The sequence below is a fragment of the Felis catus genome, chromosome F1 (assembly GCF_018350175.1).
Source record: "Felis catus isolate Fca126 chromosome F1, F.catus_Fca126_mat1.0, whole genome shotgun sequence".
NCBI classification, from domain to species: Eukaryota; Metazoa; Chordata; class Mammalia; order Carnivora; family Felidae; genus Felis; species Felis catus.
The window spans coordinates 42,159,650-42,184,985 of NC_058384.1; the positions used below are offsets into that span (position 1 = coordinate 42,159,650).

Genomic DNA, 25,336 nt, shown 5'->3' on the forward strand with positions numbered 1-25,336 from the left:
TTTCATTGTTATGGGCGGTCTCTGTGCCAAGGATCCGCCTGAGATGTAAACTTAAGGTCTTCTCAAATTGAGAAATAATGGCTGAAATTTTTCTAAATTTGATGACAACTATAAGCCCACAGATCCAAGAATCTCAATGTGCGCCAAACACACGAAACATGAAGGGAACTAAACCAAAGCACCTTTACTCAATTTCCTCAAGCCAGAGATAAAGTATTAAAAGCAGTCAGATGAAGACACATCACAGAAAGAGAAACAAAGATAAGGATGACAGCATGTTTCTCATCAGATACGGTAGAAGTATGAAGACAGTGGAGTAACATCTCGAAAGTGCTGAAAGAAAAGGGGCACCTGGGTGGCTCAGTCAGTTAAGCATCCAACTTCGGCTCAGGTCATGATCTTGTGGTTCATGAGTTCAAGCCTTGCATAGAGCTCTGTGCTGACAGCTCAGAGCCTGAAGCCTGCTTCAGATTCTGTGTCTCCCTCTCTCTTTGCACCCCCCTCTGAAAAATAAACATTTAAAAAATATTTTCGAAATAAAAAGTGCTCAAAAAAAAGAAAACAAACTCAGATTCTATACCCAGCAAACATATCCTTCAAAAACACTGGTGAAATAAAGGCTGCTTCACATATGGAAAAGTTCAAGGGATTCACCACAAGACTTGTACTACTAGAAGTGTTAAAGAAGGTACTTAAGGGATAAGGGGAAGGATAACAAATAGAAATCTGGGGCCACACAAAAGAATGATGAGTAAAAGTTTTCTTTAAAAGATAATTACTGGGGTGCATGAATGGCTTAGTTGGTGAAGTGTCCATGAGCTCACAGTCGTGAGATCGAATCCTGCATCAGGCTCTGCACTGAGCATGGAACCTGTTTAAGATTCTCTCCCTCTCTCTCTGTGTGTCCTCCACTCATACAGGTGTGCACGCTCCCTCCCTTCCTTCCTCCCTCTCTCTCTCTCTCTCTCTCAAAAATAAACATTAAAAAAAATACTGCTTAAAGGAAAAAGTAGTAAATTAATCATGAGGTTTTTAATAGATGTAAAAACAGAACAGTAGGACAAAGGCCAGGAAGGGGTAAAGGGAATCACTGGTGTAAGATTCTTACCCTGTGCATAAAGTTGTATATTACTTGAATGTAGAATGTAATAATTTAAAGATTGGTGTATTTGAAAGGCCTAAGGCAGTTACAAAAATGAAAAAAGTGATAAGCCAACAGAAGATATAATAGAATCATAAAGTTCTCAGTTTAAAAGAAGACAAAAGAGGGAACAAAGAAGGGCTGGGACAAATTGAAGACATGGCAAGATGGTACATTTAAGGCCAATCATATCAATAATCATACTTCATGAAAATTTTCCAAATACCTTAATTAATATCAGATGAGATAAAAAAGCAAGATCCAATTATATGCTGCTTATAAGAAAACCACTTTAATAAGACTTAAATAGGTTAAGTGTAAAAGGATGAAAAAAGAAGCCCTGTTATGTCTACTATAAAGAAGGCTGGAGAGGCTGTATAAATAACAGATGAGGTAGATTTCAGAACAAAGCCATTACCGGGGAAAAGATGATCATTTCGTAAAGGGCAGAGGGTCAACTCTATAAGAGGTCATAACAATCTTGTGTATTTATGTGCCTAACAGCTTCAAAATACATGAAGCAAAAACTGACAAAATTGTGAGAAGAAACTGACAATTTTCACAATTACAGTCAAAATTTCAGTACCTCTCAATAATAAAATGTAGAAAATACACCTGAAACTAATATATGTCAATTACATCTCAATTTTCTGAAAAAGAAAACAATGATATAAAAATTTTGAACTATACTATCAATCGATTTAATGTACTTGACATTTATATAGTACTCAACAACAGCAGAAAATACTTTTTTCAAGTGCACAAGGGAACTTTATCGAGATAGGTCATATTCTGGACAACGGGGCAAGTATCAATACATTTAAAAGGATTCAAAATCATGCAAAATATGTTCTTGGACAAAATAAAATTTTAAATTTGACATTTAGAAATTGGTAATAGAACAGTTTCTGGGAAACCTCCAAATATATGGGAACTAAATAACACATTTCTACACAGCTCATCAATCAACAAAGAAACCTAAAGGGAAATTACAACTTATTTTTTTAAGTGCAAAGTGAAAACAATATATCAGAATTTGGAGAATACAGCTAAAACAAAATTTAAATGACAATTTATAATGTAAATGCCTGTGTTTGCAGTCAAATGCTCTGTCCCTGAGCTATCTCCACTACCTGTGTTTGAAAAGAAGAAAGATCTCAAATCAATGACATAAGCTTCCACCTTAAACTAGAGAATAAAGAATAAATGAAACTCTAAGCAGAAGAAAGGAAATAGAAGTGTGGAGATCAGTGAAATTGGTAAACCTTTAGCTAGACTAATAGGAAAAAAGAGAAATGGCAAAAATTACTAATATCAGGAATGAGAAATGACTTAATTATAGATATGTATTAGAATATTGTGGACAATAAATTTAATAATTTAAATGAAAGGGACAAATACCTCTATAGAGAAACCTACCAAAGCTCACTCAAGAAGAAATAGGGGGCACCTGGGTGGCTCAGTCAGTTGTGTTGGTTCTTGATTTCTGCTCAGATCAGTATCTCACAGTTCGTGGGATTGAGCCCCGCATCCAGCTCTGCAGTGCAAAACCTGCTTGGGGTTCTCTCTCTCTCTCTCTCTCTCTCTCTCTCTCTCTCTCCCTTTCTCTCTCTCTCTCCCTTTCTCTCTCTCCCCCACTCATGCACATGCTCTTTCTCTCTCAAAATAAATAAACTTAAAAAATAAAAAAGTAGGATGAGTCAACTAGACTTGTTATGGTGATTATTTCACAATATATACAATTATCAAATCATGAAGTTTTTACTATAATGTTATATGTCAATTATATCTTATTTTTAAATGATAAAAAGTGAGAAATAAGTTTCTTCATTATCTGTGTAACTATTAGAGTTTGAAGTTATAATTAGAAACCCCACAAAGAAAACACCAGGCCCAGATGGCATTTCTAGTGAATTCTGCCATATATTTAAGGAAGGAAAAAAACCCATTCCTCACAAAGTCCCTTAGAAAATTGAAGACGATGGAACACTCCCTTACTCTAGGAAACCAATTAGTATAATTGTCCACACTAACGGACTGTCAAAGAAAAAAACATTATCTTCTCAACACTTGCACAAAAAACATTGACAGACTTATAACATCCATTCTTGATAAACTCCCAACAAACTAGGAATCATCATTTATGAAAAGCCTACACCAAACATCATGTTTAATGTTGAAAGACTGCTTTCCCTGTACAATCAGAAAGAAGGCAATGCTCTCACCTCTGGCCTCTGCTGGCACCTCTTCTGTTCAATATAGTACTGAATGTTCTACCAGTGCGGTGAGGCAAGAGAAAGAAATAATGAGCCAAGATAGAGTAATAGGAAATGGATTTTCCCTCTTACCTGCAACAACTGAAAAACAAGACTAAATATATGAAACCGTGGTTTTCAAGACATTAGGCATCAGACAACTATACAGCAATGTTTGGTTATTGGGAAACAAATACAGCCCTACTAGTTGGCCCAGCTTACTGCCTGAATATAGTTGCCAGGTTGCAGGGAGGGGGACCCCGGGTATAATCTGGACATCGCTCTGTATCAAAGAGAGGAAATTCGGTTACTGGCAGGCCAAGGTGGTTGGAATTCTCAGGGTAAAATATCCAACAGGACAGAGACACATAAAGAGTACTCTGGGTTTGGCAGTTTTCCTCAGCTGAGAACATGCATCTAAACAAAAAACCCAAAGACTTGGAAATAAGTCAAAGAAAGGAGGGCCTTGCCTCTTCAGTGTGTTCCCGGAGCATTGTTTAACAGACCCATCCAAAGTTTATGGACTTCATTTTTTCTTTTTTTATGTTTATTTATTTTGAGAGAGAGAGTGCACATGTGCTGGGAAAGGGCAGAGAGAGAGGGAATGAGAATCCCAAGCAGGCTCTGTACTATCAGCACAGAGCCCAGTGAGGGGCTCTATCTCATGAACAGAATCGTGAGATCATGACCTGAGCTGAAATCAAGAGTTAGACGCTTAACCAGCTGAGCCACCCAGGCACCCCTCAAGGTTTATGGACTTCTTTAGGATCTGATGTTACTGTTTACCATCTGTAGAGCCCAAACTGTGGAGCTCCATATTAACTTGTAGGTTTCTATCCAGTAGAAAAAGGCTGTGGTTTTATTGTCCTGAAACTCCTTTACCAGTTTTAGTACGTAACCTAGCAATCTTAATCTAGCAGTCTTTTTAAAAATAAAATATCTAGGGGCGCCTGGGTGGCGCAGTCGGTTGAGCATCTGACTTCAGCCAGGTCACGATCTCGCGGTCCGTGAGTTCGAGCCCCGCGTCAGGCTCTGGGCTGATGGCTCGGAGCCTGGAGCCTGTTTCTGATTCTGTGTCTCCCTCTCTCTCTGCCCCTCCCCTGTTCATGCTTTGTGCCTCTCTGTCCCAAAAATAAATAAACGTTGAAAAACAAAATTAAAAAATAAAATATCTATATAAATACACAACTCCTCCAATACTCTCGGAACCAGTTTTACTATCTTGGGCGCATCATTAACTAGTTAATAAGTTTTTGACATGGCTTTATTTTATTATTTGTATGAAAGCCATATTGTCAACTTTTTGAATATTTTACTTTGATAGGGTTCCACTGAGATGCCCAAGTGGACACTTATACCAGAGTCAGTTAAGGAGTGCTGCTAGAAGTGCATCTCATGGAATATTTAAGCCCTTACATACCTTTTTCTTCTTTTCTTTTTTCAAGTGTGTCTGTGTGTGTGTCTGTGTATATGCACACATGTACCCTGAGAATAAATCCCAAAGGAAATAGAACTATTTATTTTTGATCTCTCTTTTTATTCCTGGCCCTGTGTTTTTCTTTTTGTTTCTGGTTCTTGACCAAAGTTGGTTCTAGTTCTGACTTGCAACATAGTTGATAAACTATTTTCAATTGGCGATAGCAACAAGTGGGGATCTGATGTTATGGCCTGAAATTTTGGTCATCAATATCAGCATGGTATTTCATTAGCTAATGGATGGGAGACTATGGCTTGTTACTCATTTTTCTTTTTGAATGCGTTCCTATTAGTGAGGTCATATCAATTAAGAAGATAATTTGTGAACACTGGAAAATATCTCTTTGAGATCAGGACTGATGATATTTTGTGTTCTGTGTTTACTTTGACCCATAGCTGTAATTGTAGAACTAAAGCTTTCTGTGATTCTGTGTGCCTTTATGAGAAAATGCTTTGCCTCTCATATAAATTTGTAACATTTTCTTATCTCTGAGTATATTAATAAGTTATACTCTTCATTTACACAATACAAAGCCACCACATGTAATTCCTTTTTTTAATTTAAATTTTAATTTTTTTAAATTAACATCCAAATTAGTTAGCATATAGTGAAACAATGATTTCAGAAGTAGACTCCTTAATGCCCCTTACCCGTTTAGCCCATCCCCTCTCCCACAACCCCTCCAGTAACCCTCAGTTTTTTCTCCATATTTATGAGTCTCTTCTGTTTTGTCCCCCTCCCGGTTTTTATATTATTTTTGCTTCCCTTCCCTTATGTTCATCTGTTTTGTCTCTTAAAGCCCTCACATGAGTGAAGTCATATGATTTTTGTCTTTCTCTGACTAATTTCACTTAGCATAATAGCCTCCAGTTCCATCCGTGTAGTTGCAACTGGCAAGATTTCATTCTTTTTGATTGCCGCATAATACTCCACTGCATGTATATACCACATCTTCTTTATCCATTCATCCATCGATGGACATTTGGGCTCTTTCCATACTCTGGCCATTGTGGATAGTCCTGCTCTAAACATGGGGGTGCATGTGTCCCTTCGAAACAGCATCCCTGTATTCCTTGGATAAATACCTAGTAGCGCAATTGCTGGGTCATAGGTAGTTCTATTTTTAGTTTTTTGAGGAACCTCCGTACTGTTTTCCAGAGTGGCTGCACCAGCTTGCATTCCCAACATGTAATTCCTTTTTATCCTGTCACCTCTTGGATGCCTTTGTGAAGGTTGTATGTGTAGATGTGTATGCAGCTGCGTATGGATATGTTTTGTATGTGTACAACATTTTGGGTTGTTTTTAGTGGGAGGAGCTGGGGTTGCCAAATAAAATTAGAGGGCAGCAGTTTAATTTGGATTTCAGATAAACAATATGTTTTCAGTATAAATATGTCTGAAATTCACATTTAACTGGGCATCCTGTTTCTTTGCTACATCTGGCAACCCTGAGGGCAATGGGGATCAATTCAAATAATCTAGACTACCATCACTAGAAACAAACATAATTTCTTTTTTCAAATTCTTAATCTTTGGCTAGAAATTTCAAAGACATTTAAATAATGAATTTTTTAAAAGATTATTCTTGTTTGTTATTTTAGTTTTGAAGGGAATAGCTCTAGCTTTTATCCATTAAATAGAATACTGGCTCTTGAGTTGAAATACAGTTTTTTATACTACGGATTGTGTAATGAAGAATTACCCAAAGAGATGTCTAGCTTCTGCCCTTTGATAACAGAAGGTGATTTCTGGGATCTGATCGACAGGAATGTCCTGCCTGATGGGAATGTCTTTGTTAGCTGGGGGCTTAGAACAAAAAAAAAGTTTAACACTGTGGTTTATGTGGTTATGTGGTTTATGGCTGTGGGCCATACCATATTAGTTCCAACTTCCAGAAGAATTGATGACTAAAGGTATTATCTCAACCTTGGGAGGGAACGAAAATTAAGAATTAGCCAGGTGAGCTAAGCCTTAATAAAATCAAGCCTTAATAAAAATTCTGGACACCAAAGGTTAATAAGCTAAGCTTCTCTGGTTGGCAGTATTGTGTGTATATGGTCACACATTGTGACAAGAAGGAAGTAACACCATATATGATTCCATGGGGACAGATGAGTAGAAGCTCTGCATGTAACCTCCTCCTTGAGTCTGCCCTGTGCATCTCTTCCCTTGGCCAATTTTGATTTAAATCTTTACTCTAGGGGTGCCTGGGTGGCTCAGTTGGTTAAGCGTCCAACTCGTGAACTCCGTTCAGGTCATGATCTCACGGTTTGTGAGTTCGAGCCCTGCGTCAGGCTCTGCACTGATGGCACAGAGCCTGCTTGGGATTCTGTCTCTCCTTCTCTCTGCCTTTCCCCCACTTTTGCGTGTATGTGTGCATGTGTGCAGTCTCTCTCTCTCTCTCTCTCTCAAAATAAATAAATAAACTTAAAAAAATAAAATAAGTCTTTACTCTGTAACAAACTGTAATTGTAAGTATAAAAGCTTTCAGGGAGTTCTGTAAGTCCTTCTAGGGAATTACCAAAGCAGAAGATAGTTTTCAGAAACCCCCAAATTTACAATGGGTGTGAATTAGTAAGGCTAGTCTTGTGGGTACTGTTCTTCAAACTACAGTTGGATTAACTCTGGATAGGATATATTTATACTGTTGATAAGAACATTAGTGAATTTTATTATGCCTTCTTTTCAAACTTCTATTGAAATAATTAGTAAACTTATCTTATCTGATAGATTTTAAACAATAAACTCTATGCCCATCCTGGGGCTCAAATGCATTACCTAGATTGAGTCGCATGCTCTACCAACTGAGCCAGTCAGGTGCCCCTAGAGCTTTTTTTAATATTAATCTGTCATAAGGATGGACGCAGGCTTTGTGGAACCTGAAACTTCTATAATTTGGGTGAATCTTTTTAAAAAGTATGTAAAATTATAAATATGGAATCATACATAGAAATGAGCATTTATTTAGAATGAAAAAAGAAGTAAATTAAAATATTTTAACTTGACCACATAAAATCATAAAATCTATAAAACAACATAATATTTTTATTAACTAATGATTGAATCACTTCTATAATGCTTTTTTCCTGCAACTCTTTGATTGCTTCTTAATATAAGCTTTTGTAATATTTTCTATTAAGTAAATAGACAAATCATTCTTTTCTTTTTCATGGTTGTTTGAAATTTATTTTGAGTGTTTAAAAAAAGTTTCTTCAGCTTTGCAATTTGTCATTAATAATACCATATAGTCTCTTAAAATGTCAAGTTTGCTAAAATCTCTAGCAAGTTTCTTTTGTACATAATCTCCAGATTTCAGGGTGTTTCAAATTTTCTTGTGCAATAACTAATCCTAAAGTACTCTTTGTATTAATGACACTAATGCCATAGATATCTTCCTCTAGTGAGTATTATGAGTTATGTTCTCTTTGTAGTCAATTCAGCAACAAATTGAAAGCTAGTTCTAATATGTTTATATATTTCATTTCCCTTCATTGATTGGATTAATAAATAATCCACGAAACTATTTGCCTCTATTTGAAATTTAGCTCATACTCTTAAAAAATGAATGATTATAGCGGCACCTGGGTGGCTCAGTCGGTTAGGTGTCTGACTTCAGCTCAGGTCATGATCTCACAGATCGTGGGTTCGAGCCCCATGTCAGGCTCTGTGCTGACAGCTCAGAGCCCGGAGCCTGCTTCAGATTCTGTGTCTCCCTCTCTCTCTGCCCCTCCCCCACTTGCACTCTGTGTCTCTCTCAAAAATAAACATTTAAAAAAATTAATAATTTTGATATGATATAAAAATGTTCCTGTTATAATTCACTTCTTAATTAAAAAAATACAAATTTGCTGATTCCATAGCTGCTCTTTATTGCTTTTATTTCCTAATCTGAATTTTCCTTTGATTTTTTAATATATAAATTTAAAGATGACAAAATTCATCTTTGTATAAATCCAAATTAGGAAGCTAACATTTTTCACTTTATTAAAATATTTCAAAATATCTCTTCAAATTGCAATGAAAATGGCGTATTAAGCTTTATACCACGAGTCATTCCCATCAAAAAAGAGGAAAAAAAATCTATGGTACATTTGATATTGCATATGTTGCATTGTCAGTATGTTTCTGACAGGAGTATCTTTGCTTTCAATTAGGTCTTCATGAGACTGGAATCCTCTATTGACAATTTTATGTGACCTTTAACATGTACCTTCCTGTGTCTATGCCAGGTATATTGGCATGGTAGGTTTTAGGAGTGTTCCTGGATGCGTTCCTTCACTGGGAGGGTTAGCAATAATTTAACTGTGTGCAAAAGCAACTCAACTGCATACGGTATCTCACCTAACTAAAGTATACCCCCGGCTCAACTTCTTAGCCACATCCAAAAATATCTGTGACCTGATATAAGGGGATATGTGATAAAGGGAAAATCTAAGTGGAAAGAGACAATAATCTTAACCTTGATTTTTGCAAATTAAAAATATATTTGATCATGTAAAGATTGCCTGGGTCCCTCCTAGGACCTTGGAAGGGCCTGTATATGTGAGAAGGCCTGAAGCTTAACCTTTATCTTCGTGTTGTTTTTTTTGTAATTTTAATTTAATTTTTTTATTTTCAGAGAGAGAGCATGTGAGTGGGGGAGAGGGGCAGAGAGAGAGAGAGAATCCCAAGCAGAGAGATAGAGAGAGAGAGAGAGAGAGAGAGAGAGAGAGAGAGAGAGAAACCCCAAGCAGGCTCAATGCTTAGCATGGAGCCTGAGGTGGGGTTCGATTCCATGACCCTAGGATCATGACCTGAGCTGAAATCAAGAGTTGGACGCTCATTGATCTTCACTAATGGAGGCACCCCCTCATGGTTTTGAAAAAAAGATTTTTAAGGGGCGCCTGGGTGGCTCAGTCGGTTAAGCATCCAACTTCAGCTCAGGTCATGATCCCACGGTCTGTGAGTTCGAGCCCCATGTCGGGCTCTGTGCTGACAGCTTAGAGCCTGGAGCCTGCTTCAGATTCTGTGTCTCCCTCTCTCTCTGCCCCTCCCCCACTCATGCTCTGTCTCTCTCACTCTCAAAAATGAATGAATGTTAAAAAAATAAATAAATAAAATAAAATAATAAAAAAAAATTTTAAGTAAGTCTCTACATCCAACGTAAGGCTTGAACTCACAGCCCTGAGTTCAAAAGTCATGTGCTCTATCAACTGAGCCAGGCAGGCACCCCTTTAAATGTTTTACTTTAAAAATTCATGTGAATTTTGCTTATATTTTATTCCATTTATGTTCATCACCATTTAACATGCAAAGAATGTTTTTAAAAACTTAACTCACCTTCAGTGCCCACTCTTTGAACGGGGGGGGGGGGGGGGCGGGGCGGGGGGGAGGAGGAAACAGTAAAGCCAGTGTTTCAGTTTTGTCATTGCTTCGCATCCTTATAATTTCTTTTCCTGTCTTTTCTCCTTGGGTTTATCATTTGAGAATATGATATTTTCTGGAAATTTGCAAGGAACACAAAAACCAAGTCGCAGTAGCTTAAACAAATATAAATTTATTTATCCCACAACAAGAAATCTGAGATAGGTAGTCCAGTTATCGGCCATTCATTGGTATATAGCACTTACCAGTATTGAATAGATACTGATGAGAGATATATGATGATGCCATTCAGATACCCAGGCTACCTTCATCTTTCCTGCTGCTTCCCTTGTCACGCAGGGCGTTATCCTTGTGCCTATCCCCTTGTGGTCACAAGAAAGGAATGCTGGTCTGCTAGGAAAATGGAGGGAGTCTGAAGGAGCATACCTTCTGGGTCTGTCCTTTTTTAAAAAGCATTCTCAGGGGCGCCTGGCTGGCTCAGCCAGTTGAGCGTCTGACTCTTGATTTCAGCTCAGGTCGTGATCTCACAGTTTGGTTTATGTGGTTGAGCCCTGCCTGGGGCTCTGTGCTGGCAGCAGTGGAGCCTGCTTGGGATTCTCTCTCCCTCTCTCTCTCTCTGCCCTTCCCCCGCTTACGCGTGCATGTGCACTCTCTCTCAAAATAAATAAATGTTGGAAGGGGAAAAAAAGGTCCTAGCATACATTTAAAACAATAATAAAAAAAAATGAAAGATGAAAAGCATTCTCAAGAGTTTATACCCAAAGATTTCTTTATATGCTTTATTAGCCATAACCAAGTGTCATCTTCACTCCTAGATATAAGGATGTCTGAGAAAGTAAGAGTATCAGGCTGTTTGGGCTGCCATAACAAAATACCACAAACTGGATGGCTTAAACAACAAATTTATTTTCTCACAGTTGCAGAGACTAGATATCCCAGATCAAGATGCTAACAGATTCTATTTCTGGCAATAGCTCTCTTCCTGGCTTTCAGGAGGCTGCCTTCTTATGTCCTCACATGCCCTTTCTTCTGTGTGCACAAGGAAAGAGAGAGCTGTCTGGTGTCTTATCCTCTTTTTATAAGGATACTAGTTCTATTGGATTAGAGCCCTCACCTTATGATCCCATCCTCACTATCTCCTTAAAGGCTCTACCTCGTTTTTCGTCATTTTGGAAGGCATTGTCACTGTATTTCCCTGTGGCAGTGTTTGTTTGGATTAACCTATGTATTTGCCACTTTGTTCTTCCATTATTGTCTTTCATTTTAGACCATCTGTGATCACTTTCTTTCTGTCTAAAGTGCACACTCTAGAATTTCCTGTAATGAAGATCTGTGGTGGCAAACTCTGTCTTTGTCTGAAAAATGTTTTCATTTAACCTTTGTGGCTTTTTAAAAAATGCTTATTTTTGAAAGAGGGCGAGCGCAAGCAGGGACGGTGCAGAGAGAGACGGGGGAACAGAGGGTCTGAAGTGGATTCTGCACTGACTGCAGAGAGCCCAACACGGGGCTCAAACTCATGAACTGTGAGATCATGACCTGAGCTAAAGTCAGATGCTCGACTGACTGAGCCATCCAGGCACCCCTAGCCTTTGTTTTTAAAGATATTTCCACAGGCCACAGAATTTTAGTAAGTTACTTTTTTTTTTTTTTAAGTTTATTTATTTTGAGAGAGAGAGTGTGTGCGTGCATGCTGGGGAGGGGCAGAGAGAGGGGGAGAGAAAGAATCCCAAGCAGTTAGTGCAGAGCCTGATGCAGGGCTCAAGCTCATGAGCAGTGAGATCATGACCTGAGCCGAAATCAAGAGTCAGATGCTTAACCACCTGAACCACCCAGGCGCCCCCGAAAAGTAACAGTTGCTTTGTTCAGTGCATTAAACACTTTCGAAATATTACTTCATTAACTTCTAGCTTCCATTGTTACTATTGATAAGCCATCTGTCATTCTAATTGTGACATATTCGAAGCTAATCTCTTTTTTTAGCGGCTGCCTCAAATGTAGTTTTGTTTATTTCTTTTTGTTTTTTTACTGTTGTTCTGTCATTTCCCTGTCGTAGGTCTGGGTATAACTTTTTTACTTATTCTGCTTGAAATTCATTGGATTTCTTGCATCTGTGAATTGAATTCTTTCTTTAGTTCTAAAACATTGTTAGCCATTATTTCTTCAATTATTTCCTCTACCCCATTTTCTTAATATCCTCCTTGAGTATTTTAAATAGTCATTTGTTAGACCCTTACACTATATCCTTCATTACCTTTTGCTTATTTACCATCTTTTTTTTCTTTGTTCCGTACGGTTTTTTTCAGGTTTATCTTCTAGTTCATTATTTTTGTCTGTGTCTGAAAAGCTATTAGACCTATTCAGAAAACAATTTTTGTAATTTGTTACAGATTGTAAGTGATCTCTATACCAACATGGGGCTCAAACCCCCAAACCCGAGATTAAGAGTCACACTCTCTACCAGCTAAGCCAGCTAGGTGGCCCAGAACATTTTTAGTTTTAATTATTACTTTTTTTAGTTCTTGGTTTCTTTTAGATATGTTGGTTTTTCCTATTTGGTGCCTGATAATTCTAATATCTGATGTCTTTGCAGTTATGATTTTCCTGTCTTTCCTGCTGGCTCTTGCTCATGGTGCTTTCTTTCCTGGTTGTTTTGTGACTTGTGTTTGTTTCATTATATTGTTGTTTGTGAACTGATTTAAAAAAATTTCTTTCTCCTTTGGGAAGTCTTTAAGGCCTGGGATGAAGATGAGTTCCTTCCAGGAGATTTGCTTTTGCTTCTTTTGGGCACGTGAGGGCATCATTGTACTAAGACTACTATTAAACCTAATTTTTGGCTTAAGACTCTTTTCAGGTATCTAGGTTGTATGTGTTGGGCTACAAACCTGCACTGGAGTAGCTCGCGGTTACAGATTCTTGGGGGAGATAATCTCCTCCTCTTCCTGACCCAGCACCAAGTTTTGAGCAGTTTTTGTTGTAGACCTCTGGTGGTGATAGTTGGGCAGGGAATAGATGAATTCTAATTGGCTTCAATCTGAGAGTGTAACACTTTGAGGATTCAGCCTTATGGGAGGTGGGAGGAGACTCTCCTTTTAGAGTCCCTATTTTAGGCAGCCCTGGGCTTTTGTTTTTAACTCACATGGGACAAAGTTCTATTAAAAGTGAACTATAAGCTTTTCCAGTTTGGGTAGATTTCTTTCATGTCTTCATCCCTACTATAATTTATCTTATTTTATTAGCCAAAATATACCATCCCCCCCCCCCCCCACACACACACATTTTAACATCTCTGAAATCTATATAGCTCTTAAACTGATGGCATCCTGGATTGACTGGCAGCCAAGGTCAGGCATACATAGATGTATTGTTTATGTGTGTATGCATATCAAAAGCGAAGCATAAAATCTTGCAGAATAACCACCTGTGGCTTGGAAGAAAATCTTGAGGCGGATGGTGGAGCATTCTTTTAACTCCTAGGAATCAAATGTCTATGGAGGGGAACTGTTCTTAGAGTGAATCAGACACATTCAGCAGCATTCCTGAAACATGAGTCAGAAGTTGGTTGGTGCTACATAACTGCAAAGTCAGGCTGGAGAGCCCAGTGCCACCTGGTTTTCATTTTTTTAAGGATTATTTTATGAAATAATAAATCGCTTGTGTTCTTGATGGCACAGAGCGTTGTGTGGAAGAGGAAGATTAAATGAGGAAGTTTTAGGCAAATGATTTTTTCACTTATATTTTACTGTTTATAAATACCTAAGAGTAATTTATACTTAAAATAGATGGCTAAGCCTAAAATATCTCTTTCTGTTCATGAGTTCGAGCCCTGCACTGGGCTCTGCTCTTGTCAGCTTAGTCTCTTTCTCTCTCCCTCGCTCGCTGCCCCTCTTCAGCTCGCACACACTCTCTCCCTCTCAAAATAAATAACTAAACTTTAAAAAATTAAATATCTCTTTCAGTAAGTACAAAACTTACTGATTATAAAACTTATTAATTATAAGAAAGCATTATGTTATAGTTTGACGGCTTGTATCCCTTTTTTAGTAGTGAATAAAGCAGTGGTATCTCTTTCAACCAATAATGCCTTAGAATAAAGGTAATAAAGTTAAGTAATCTTTCATTTCTTGTCAGCTTCTGAGTACATTGGAGACTTTTTAAAAATCCAGTAATTTCAGATGGTAGCTGTACTTGTGGTGAGCGTAGCACAAGGTATAGACTCGTTAAATCACTATGTCGTACTCCTGAAACCAATGTAACATTGTGTGTGTGTTGACTGTACTTCAATTTTCGAAAAAACCCACTGATTTTCATTGCTTTTAGCAGGTGGGACCGTCTTCTTGTGTGTAGTCTACTATACTAACAGAAATGTAAGTCTTGTTTTACTCTTATCATCAGAAAACATACAATATTTCCAAAGACATCATTTGTTTTTGAGAGGGTCTTTCAAAAGGAGAGGGAGAGAACTATAGTAAAAGACAGGGTTTTTCTTTAGGATAGGGAAAATTTTACCATGTTCATATATTACTTACCTCCTTATTTCTAACAATTTGTGTCTATTTTTCTCTCTCTTTTTTTAAGTTACATTGCCTTTTGAAAAAAAACTTTTCAAATGCTTATTTATTTTTGAGACAGAGAGAGATAGAGCATGAGTGGGGGAGGAACAGAGAGACAGGGAGATAACAGAATATGAAGCAGGCTCCAGGCTCTAAGCTGTCAGCACAGTGCCTGATGCAGGGCTTGAACTCATGAACCGTGAGATCATGACCTGAGCTGAGCCACCCAGGCACCCCTATTTTTCTCTCTTCTTGATTACATTTGCTGGAGCCTTGTCTATTTCATAGTGTTTACAAAATCAAATTGCTTTTACTTCCAATTAACTTTATTTTGGTTTTAACTAGCCCCATTCTTTACTTTTGGGGATTTTGTTGCTTTTATATCCAATCTCTTTGCTGTCTTAAAAAATATGATATTTGAAACTATACATTTTCCTCCACATACTGCTTTGACTTTCCCACAAAGATTTAGATAGGTTGATATTTTTATTATCATTTTTAAAAGAAGTAACTAATCATAATTGCTGACATTTGCCGTATACTTTTATGGCCTGCAAAAGCAGTCTGTTTACATTTCTCTTTCTTTATGTCCAAGTTCTTATTTGTGGAAACTTTATTTTACAGATGACTGGGGACTCTTTATAAGAAAACATGAATGCAGTTAATGTTTAACTACAGATAAAAACATATAGCCTATTAAATATTTTGTTGTCTTTAATGAGATTTTTCTCAATAATCTAATATGTTCAATTTCTATATGTGAACATATATAGCCATTATTTGTAGAATATAAAATCTGCAATAATGTTCTTCATTATGAATTATAGTGTTTAGATCCTTTCCAGCTTTTTTTTTTTTTTTTAATATTTATTTATTTTTGAGAGAGAGAGAAACAGAGTGCAAATGGGGAGGGGTTAGAGAAAGAGGGAGATACAGAATCTGAAGCAGGGTCCAGGCTCTAAGCTGTCAGTGCAGAGCCACAGGATCCTGACCTGAGCTGAAGTCAAACACTTAACCGACTGAGTCACCCACGCCCCCCGATCCTTTATAGCTTTACGTATATTATAGCCTTAATCTGTCATTGATATTGAAGAATTAAAATTTTCCATTGTAATTGTATTTTTATAGTTTTCATATGCCATGGGTATTAATCTACATGATATAATTAGCTGTCATGTTGGTCCATATAAATTCTTTATTATTTTATTCATTATTGACTACCTTTTATCATACGCAGTAACCACCTGCCTTAAGTGCTTTTTTGCCCTAAATTCTGTTTCATCTGATATTAATATTGCTATCGCTGCTTTCCTTTTTTGTCAGTGTAGTTTATTTTTGCCCATTCTTTGATGTTTAGCTTTCCCAGGCCTCTTGGCTTCTACATATCTATGTTAGTAATATATCATTTCATTGATTTGTAAATAATTTATGCTTTTTTCCCTTCTAATAGCAAGATTTCTACTATTTAGGACAATTTTAATTGTTATTCTTGGTTTATTTTACTTTCTATTTATGCTTCCTAACTTTTATTCTTGCTTCTTCAATTCTGCCTCTTCTATGAGTTTTACTTTGTTTCCTTTTTTTAAAGTCAATCTGACAGGGAAATTTAGTAGCTGAAACAACAAACATTTATTATCTCACCCAGTTTCGGAAAGTCAGGAATCTAGGAGGGGTTTAGCTGGGCAGGTCTGAATAGGGTGTGCTTGAGATTACAGTCTACAAGTCACCTGATGCTTCAGTCCTCTGAAGACTTAATTGGATGCTGGGAAGTTTGCTTCTAAGCTCACTCAGATAGCTGTGCTCAAAGACCATAGTTCATTGGTGGTTATTAGCTGGAGGCCTTGTTCCTTCCCACGTGGCCTCTCCACAGGATTATTCGGAATCTAGCAGATGGCTTCCCCCAGAGCAAATGGTCCAAGAGAGCGAGAAGGATCAAGGTAGAAGCTCTAATATCTTTTATCACTTAAACTTCCAAATGATAACTGTCACTTTTGTTGTATCCTATTGGTTCCACAGACCAATCCTGGTACACTGTGGGAAGGGACAACACAAGGACGTAAATACAGGAGGCAGGGAGATCGGGAGCTATCTTGGAAGCTGGCTACCACAAACACCCAATTTTTAACTCTACCAGTAAATATCTGGAGTCCAAAAACATTCTTAACTCTCTATTTGCCTGTTTATAGGTATCTAATAAAATATAACTCGGGCTATCATATTGTAAAATAAGCATTTGCCACCTTTTCCTCCTCCTCCTCCTCCTCCTCCTCCTCCTCCTCCTCCTCCTTCTTCTTCTTTAATTTTTAATTTTTTAAAATTTACATCAAAATTAGTTAGCATATAGTGAAACAATGATTTCAGGAGTAGATTCCTTAATGCCCCTTCCCCATTTAGCCCATCCCCCCCCACACCCCCTCCAGTAAACCTCTGTTTGCTCTCCATTTGTAAGAGTCTCTTCTGTTTCGTCCCCCTCCCTGTTTTTATATGATTTTTGTTTCCCTTCCCTTATGTTCATCTGTTTTGTCTCTTAAAGTCCTCCTATGACTGAAGTCATATGATGTTTGTCTTTCTGTAACTGACCACTTTCACTTAGCATAATACCTTCCAGTTCCATCCACATAGTTGCAAATGGCAAGATTTCATTCTTTTTGATTGCCGTGTAATACTCCACTGCATATATATACCACATCTTCTTTATCCGTTCATCCATCGATGGACATTTGGGCTCTTTCCATACTTTGGCTGTTGTTGGTAGTGCTGCTATAAACATGGGGGTGCATGTGTCCCTTCAAAACAGCACACCTGTATCCCTTGAATAAATACCTAGTAGTGCAATTGCTACATCATAGGGTAGTTCTATTTTTAGTTTTTTGAGGAACCTCCATACTGTTTTCCAGAGTGGCTGAACCAGTTTGCATTCCCCCCCTTTTTTTTTTTTTAAATGAGAGAGAGAGAATCCCAAGCAGACTCCACACCCAGTGCAGTACCTGATGCAGGGCTTGATCCCCAGCCCCTGGGACTGTGACCTGAGCCAAAATCAAGAGTCAAACGCTCAACCCAGGCACCCCAACCATTTGGCTTCTTTATCTTTTGACTTTCTCATACTTTCTCATTCTTTTTTTTTTCTTCTCATTCTTAATTAATTTGCTGTGAGTCTTTATAATTTAGGAAATCAATCTCTCTTCCATACCCTTTTTCTAATATTATATCAGTGAAGAAGACTTACCAACAACTGTAGTTAACGTCTCTGTGTCAGTCAAATTGCCACCAGAGAAAGAGGGCCAGTAGGAGATATATATTAATAGATTTATTGCAAGGAATTGGCTTTTGCAGTTGTGAGGGCTGGCTAGAAAAGTCTGAAATCCATAAGGTAGGTCATCAGAGAGGCCACGCTGGAACTCTCCAGCAAGCCAAGGCTTTAATTCACAGGTGGAATTTCTTCCAAGCTTTGCTCTGAAGAGATTTCAACTGATGGAATCAGGCCCAGCCAGATAATCTAAGTAATCTCTTTTACTTAAAGTTAACTGATTATGAACTGTAGACACATCTACAAAATACCTTCCCAGTAATACCTAATGTAGTATTTGAGTGAATAACTGGGGGTTATCCTAGCCAAGTTGGCATGTAACATACCACTTTTCTTCAAAATCACTTTTCTTCAAACAGTAGCTTCCAGAGGCCTTGGTGTTCTTGAAGATATCAAATATGAAAAGATATATGCCTCCATATGTCTCCCATTTTGCCAAACTAATGTTGGTTTCCTGGCCCATTTGTTTACTAATGAAACTTATGTTTGAATTAAGTGTGTTTTTTCAGTGATTCCTTTGGTTTCGTTTTAATGGCAAAATATAAAGCTGCTCTAACTTGAATAGAGCCTGCTTTTTTTTTCAGGTTGGAAGGCTTAGAATTCTTTTTTTTACAGTAATTTAGTTTCTTTTCCCATAAGCCATGATCTTGGACTCTGCTAGTTAATTTTCATTTCCTCTCTGAGCTCTCTTTGTGTCCAGTCTCAGTTCTTTATTTGGGTGAAAAAATATTCTTTTATACTTTTATTGATTACATATGTGCCCGTTTTTCTGCATTCTTTGAGATTTCTATCTTTCAAAGGTTGGTTCTGCCTTTCCTCTTTCATGTTCTTTTAAAATGTATTTATATTTTTTCTTTCCTAATACATTTCTCTAAATTACTTTGCATTTCACTGTTGCTACTTTACCCTGCTGAGTCCATTTTGTTTTTTAGTGTTTTACAGAATGCTCTCACTTGGTAGTGTGATAATCCTGACAAGGTGTTGCATAGCAAATACATACAAGGATCCTCTAGACTAGACGTTCCCTTGCATTTATCTTCTTTAGGGATTAGCTTTCACCTCCTCCCGAATGTATTTTTGTGGTTTCTTATGGTTTATCCATTTCATTGATTGGGTTAACTGCGAGCTAATATAGTATCATTATTTCTACAGGCCCTGTATTACTTTTCTACGTATTTCCGCTGCCTTGAGTTTAATTCCTTAAATCTTACTGTTGATACTGATGTTTCTCCTTATTTCAATGATTCGTTTTTTAGAAATTTGGAGAGCAGGGAAAGCTTGGAGTCTGGGGCACAGTTACTCTTTGCCATCTTTCAGGAAGTCCTGAGGTATGTACTTTTAATTGATCTTGTTAGTTTACTTGGTTTTGTTTTTGTTTTTGTTTTTAATATTATGACAGAGTGTTTGTAATAGATGGTCAAGAATCAGGAGAATTCTAGGGGCACCCGGGTGGCTCAGTCGGTTAAGCATCTGACTCTTGATTTCAGCTCAGGTCATGATTTCATGGTTTGTGAGTTTGAGCCCCACGTGAGTTGAGCCTGCTTGGGATTCAATCTCTCTCTCTCTCTCTCTCTCTCTCTCTCTCTCTCTCTCTCTCTCTGTGTGTGTGTGTGTGTGTGTCTCAGAAAGAAATAAACTAAAAAAAAAAGAAGAAGAAGAAGAAGAAGAATCAGAAAAATTCTATTTCAATCCTAGCTATTTTCCTAAATACCCTGTGTAACTTTGGCTAAAGTCCCTTCATTTTTATGGGCTTTAATCTCTCCATCTACAAAGTGTGGGAAAGAAAACTGTCCTTACCTTTTAGGAATGCCAAGAAAAATCTAAAAGTTTATGAGAAAGTCAAGAAAATTCAGGGCTTTTAGCCAAAAATAGTCTGAGGATCAGGCATTGGCAGTGGGAATGGAAGGACGGGAACTTAGAAGTGAAGGAAACAGGGGCACCTGGCTAGCTCAGTCAGGAGAGCATGAGACTCTTGATCTCAGGGTAGTAAGTTTGAACCCCACATTGGATGTAGAGAGTACTTAAAAATAAAATCTTTTAAAAACACACACACACACAATATATCCATAACCCAGCTTGTCACTTCTTAACATTTGTTGCTTCAGATTTTTTTTTTTTCTTTTAGAGAGGGAGCGAGCACAAGCTGGGGAGAGGGCCCGAGGGAGATGGAGAGAGAGAGAAAGAGAGAGAACCTCATGCAGGCTCCACACTCAGCGTGCAGAGCCCAACACAGGGCTCTATCCCACAAACCTGGGATCATAACCTGAGCCAAAATCAAGGGCCGGATGCCCAACCAACTGAGCCACCCAGGCACTCCTCAGAATTTTTATTTGAGAAGTTGAACATTACATATATAGTTGAATCCACTTTGTACCCTCTATGATAAAATCTCTTTCTCTTTCTTCTCAGTGGTATTCGTTATGTTAATATATATCATTTTTGTGTGTTTTTTATATTTACTGTATAATATAATATATGCTAGTGTTTTGCCTGTTTTTAAACTTTATATTATTATTATAATATATATTATAGAATATTATATTATTCTGCAAATTGCCTTTCCCTTTCAAGATTATTTTTTATATTTATCCATGGTAGTATATGTAATTCTAGTAGAGTCATTTTAACCATCAAATATTTTTATAGGATCAAATATCAAATATGCCTCAGTTTCTATTTTCTAGCTACCTATTGATGGACATTTAGATTGTTGCCAATTTTCAGTGTTACATTAGTGCTGTAATGAATATTCTTGTATAGTTCTCCTTGTACACACATGTAAGAGTTCTCTAGACTAGAGTGTCTTTTTAATGTTTATTTATTTGAGAGAATAATGTTTGTTTATTTATTTTGAGAGAGAGAGAGAAACAGAGTAAGTGGCAGGGGCAGAGGGAGAAGGAGAGAGAGAATCCCAAGAAGGCTCTGCCCTGTCAACATTGAGCCTGACACACGGCTCAATCTCATGAACTGTAAGATCATAACCTGAGCCAAAATTAAGAGTCAGAGGCTCAAATGACTGAGCCACCCATGCACCCCTAGACTAGACTATTTCTACTCAACTAGAGTTGTTGGGTCATGTGTTATGTGCATCTTAAACTTTACTAGTTATTGCCAGATCATTTTCCAAAATAGTTGTACCAATTTACCTTTCACTAGCAGTGTGTAAGTTCCTGGTTCTTCACATTCTCACCAATACTGGTTTTTGTAGACTTCAAAATGTTTTCTGGTCTGATGAATATGAGTAAACAATCTATTTTAATTTGCATTTCTCTTATTAGTAGAGAAATTGAGTTTCTTATGTTTATTGGCTACTTGAGTTTTCTCTTCTGCAAATTGCTTGTTCATATCTTTTGCCCATTTTTCTATTAAGTTGTTTTTTACTTTCTTATTGTGGTGTCGCATTTTTTTAATATATTCTAAATATTAACTCCTTGTAGGTAATATTTATTGCAGTCATATTCTCTTAGCCTGTGGCTTGTTTTTCACTTTATCTATGGTCTCTTGTTTTACAAAAGTTTTAAGTTATAATACTATCCTTTTTTTTTTTTTTTTTTAAGTAAGCTCTAGGCCCACCATGGGACTTGAACTCATGACCCCAAGATCAAGAGTTGCATGATCTACCAGTTTTTTCCTTAACGTTTATATCCAACGTCATAAAAAAAAATTCTCCAATATTCTCCTAAAAATGTTTCAGTTTTGTTTTTTGCATTTAGGTCTTTGTCTAGATTTTTACTTTTTTGTTGTTGTTGTTGTTAATGTTTATATATTTTTGAGAGAGAGAGCACAAGTTGGAGAGAAGCAGAGAGAGAAAAGGACAGAGAACCTGAAGCAGGCTCTGTGCTGACAGCAGGGAGCCTGATGCAGGGCTCGAATCCACAAACCATGACATCATGACCTGAGCCAAAGTTGAACAGTTAACCACCTGAGCCACCCAGGTGCCCCTAGAGTTTTCTTTTTTGTACATGATATAAAATAGGGATCTCATAATTTTTTAAATTATGAATTACTAATTATTCTAATATTATTTTTTCAGTAATCCTTTTTTTTCCTACAAAATTTGCAATGTCACCTTGATCATATTTGTATTTATCTGCACTTAGCTCTCTATTCTTGTTCACTGGCAGCCTTGACAATCCCTATACTATTACCCTGGTGTTCAATATTATGTCTTTCTTATATGTCTTTTTTTTTTTTTTTACATCCCCCTGACATTTATTATATAGGTGGAAATTTTTACCATTTGACCCCTTCACTCATTTTGCCCATTGCTCCACCCCCTCCTCTGGCAACCACCTATTATTGGTCCTGGTAGAGTAAGTCTTACCTTGTTTTTTTAATAACTATCCTGGCTATTGTTGGCCCTTTAATCTTTTTTTTTTTTTAATATTTTATTTTTAAGTAATCTCTACGCTTAATATGGGGCTCTAATTCACAACCCTGAGATCAAGAGTTGTACATTCCAGGGACTGAGCTAGCCAGGTGCCTGGCCCTTTCATCTTTCATGTGAAGTATAGGTTCTACAAAATAAGTCTACTGGGACTGTGCATGGAATTTGATTGAATTTTGAGATTAATTGGGGCCTAACTTCCTATCTTATTAACTTTTTTAAAAAATTATTTTTAATGTTTATTTATTTTTTAGGAGAGACAGAGCATGAGCGGGGAGAGACAGAGAGAGAGACACAGAATCTGAAGCAGGCTCTAGACTCTGAGTTGTCAGCACAGAGGCCAGCGTGAGACTTGAATCCACAAACTGTGAGATCATGACCTGAGCTGAAGTAGGATGCTTAACCAACTCAGCTACCCAGGCACCTCTCTTACTAACTTTTTAATGTTGAACATAGTATATTTTTATTTAGTTAGTTTTATTTTATGTCTTAATATAAAGTTTTAGAATTTTATGCTGGGGTTTTAAATAATAATTTTTTCCTGTAGTTTTTTGTTTTTGTTTTCCTAGCCTGATAATAGAAACAAGTACAGTAGCAGAGAACACAGGAATGAATCTTTAAAAGGCTCTGAAGAGTAAGGGAGGAAATGTTTGGAAGGACTGTCCAGTTGTGTATTGATTCTGATGACAGCTTTGTACTCTGTCGATGGTAGCTAAGGTAGAACTATATTCCTCCTCATATCCTTCTCTGTATGCTTCCTAGTTAGAATTGTCACAAGAGAGATTTGCATGAGATTTTGAAGGTAAGAGTAAAGCGGTAGCCAATTTTGTGCTCTAAAGGTCAGCGTAGGGCAGGTGCAGTTACGTAGGTTACATGTTGTCAGTTGTCTGCTGGTTCATTTTGTTGGTTTGGGGCAGGAGCCATATCCCACTGGATCTCCTCCTTCATCTTCTCCAAATTCTGGGCCATGTTCATGTCCTCTATGCTGAGGAACACCAACCTACCATATAGATCCCCTATAGCATTTAGAGTAGAAGAAGTGAGAAAGAGACACACACAGCTCATTTGTCCTCATGGGTTCCACTTTGTCCTCTGTCTCTTCCACATTGTGTCTATCTTCCTTTTGCAGCTGCTGGCGTTGCTGACTTCAGGGCCAATGCCAGATGTAGAAGCAACAGACTTACACAGACTGCTTAACTAGCTCCCATGATTGCAAAAGACCCGATCCCCATAATAAATCCTTTACTCTATTTTACTCATAGTGGTCTGCTTCCTTGATCAAATCCTAATTGATACAATTCACATTTTCCTAAAGGTCCTAGAGCAGACACTGGAAAAATAGAATGAAGAAAATGGGAGTCGTATATGGCCTCTGAGGGAATGAGAGAATATCCGAGAATTCAGGGACAAGACACTAGTCTTCAATGAAATGCATAAACATTGATGCTATGGAGACTGCAATGGTTGGTGTCAGTGGAAAGGAGTCTGAGACATACTTCCATAGTGCTGCACAAATCCAAAATCTGGGAATGCAGGATCTATTTCTAATTAACTTTGTTTTCTGTTGTTGGTGATTTATTTTAGAAGCCCCTTAGTATAATCCTGACACAGTATGCATTCAGCAAACATTTGTGGAATGAATTGAAATTAGACTACTTGACATTAGACTAATTGAAATTAGACTTGAGCATCTTATAAGACTCACCTTTGCTGAAATACTATTAATTAGGCCAAAGAGAAATATTATTGCCCTGTCTTTGAGAAGAAAATGGGCACCTTTAGAGGTGGTACAATATTGTCTCTTTTCATGGAGAGATATGAACTGGATGACAGAATCCTTGAATTTTGGAAATGGAGCCCTCTTATTTTCCAAATAAGTTCAAGAGAAGTTCGTTGAATTGTCAGTGGCAAAGTCTGTTTCAGAATCATGTTCATAGGAATCTCAGTCCATTGCTCTATTTACTAAACTACAACCTCTTCCCTGCAAAACAGTCGAGTGAATTTCTTTATTGTGGATTTCAAAAGTTAAATCCAAGTACTGATAAGATCAATTTCAACTTGGAGAGAGATCACTGAAGTCCCAGGCCTTATCTCATTCAACATTTTATTCAACAACTTGGATAAAGACCCATGAGAAATAATTTTGAAATTTTCAGGTGACATAAACTGTAGTACCTATAACCTACTATATTGGTTTGGAGAGTTAGGATTTCAAATTCTAATTAATAGGCTAAAAGACAAAAATTTACAGGAAAAATCAGAAAGTCCAGTATATACATTAAAATATATAGTTAGTACAGGAAGGGAAAAATTTGGTTTGGTACAAATTCATGAGAAAAAGGCCTGCAATTTTGTAGGAGTTAGTGAATAAGCAAAGGAGCTTTTTTTTTTTTTTTTTTAATTTTTTTTTTTTCAACGTTTATTTATTTTTGGGACAGAGAGAGACAGAGCATGAACGGGGGAGGGGCAGAGAGAGAGGGAGACACAGAATCGGAAACAGGTTCCAGGCTCCAAGCCATCAGCCCAGAGCCTGACGCGGGGCTCGAACCCCCGGACTGCGAGATCGTGACCTGGCTGAAGTCGGACGTTTAACCGACTGCGCCACCCAGGCGCCCCGCAAAGGAGCTTTTTAAAAAAAAGTGTTTATTGCAGTCTTTGGATACAAGCAAATGGAGGAAGCAGGATGGGTTGTAGATGAAGCCATGAGGACAATTTGGAGCAAGTCCTAAGACAAAACTTTAAGCTGTGGTGTCTAAATCTTTTCTTAGAAATCAAGAGAAGCCAGTGCATAGCTTGTGGGTATTCCTGCTAGACTGGACTTTCTTACTCTTGATTATTCCACCTCCTCATCATGT

General features: G+C 37.5%; 1 protein-coding gene across 3 annotated transcripts in view; it reads left to right on the forward strand.

Annotated features, from left to right (window-relative positions):
- SNRPE (small nuclear ribonucleoprotein polypeptide E) overlaps positions 1–25,336 on the forward strand; it is a 102,515-nt gene that overhangs the window by 26,729 nt on the left and 50,450 nt on the right. For 2 of the 3 annotated variants that reach the window (XM_019822043.3, XM_045048927.1), the window contains exon 5: positions 19,351–19,422. In XM_019822043.3, coding sequence (XP_019677602.1) covers positions 19,351–19,421 — 71 coding nt within the window. In that variant the 3' untranslated portion in view covers position 19,422. Of the gene's footprint in view, positions 1–19,350; positions 19,423–23,610; positions 23,737–25,336 lie in introns of those variants that run through there. The other variant, XM_045048926.1, reaches the window with a different exon arrangement.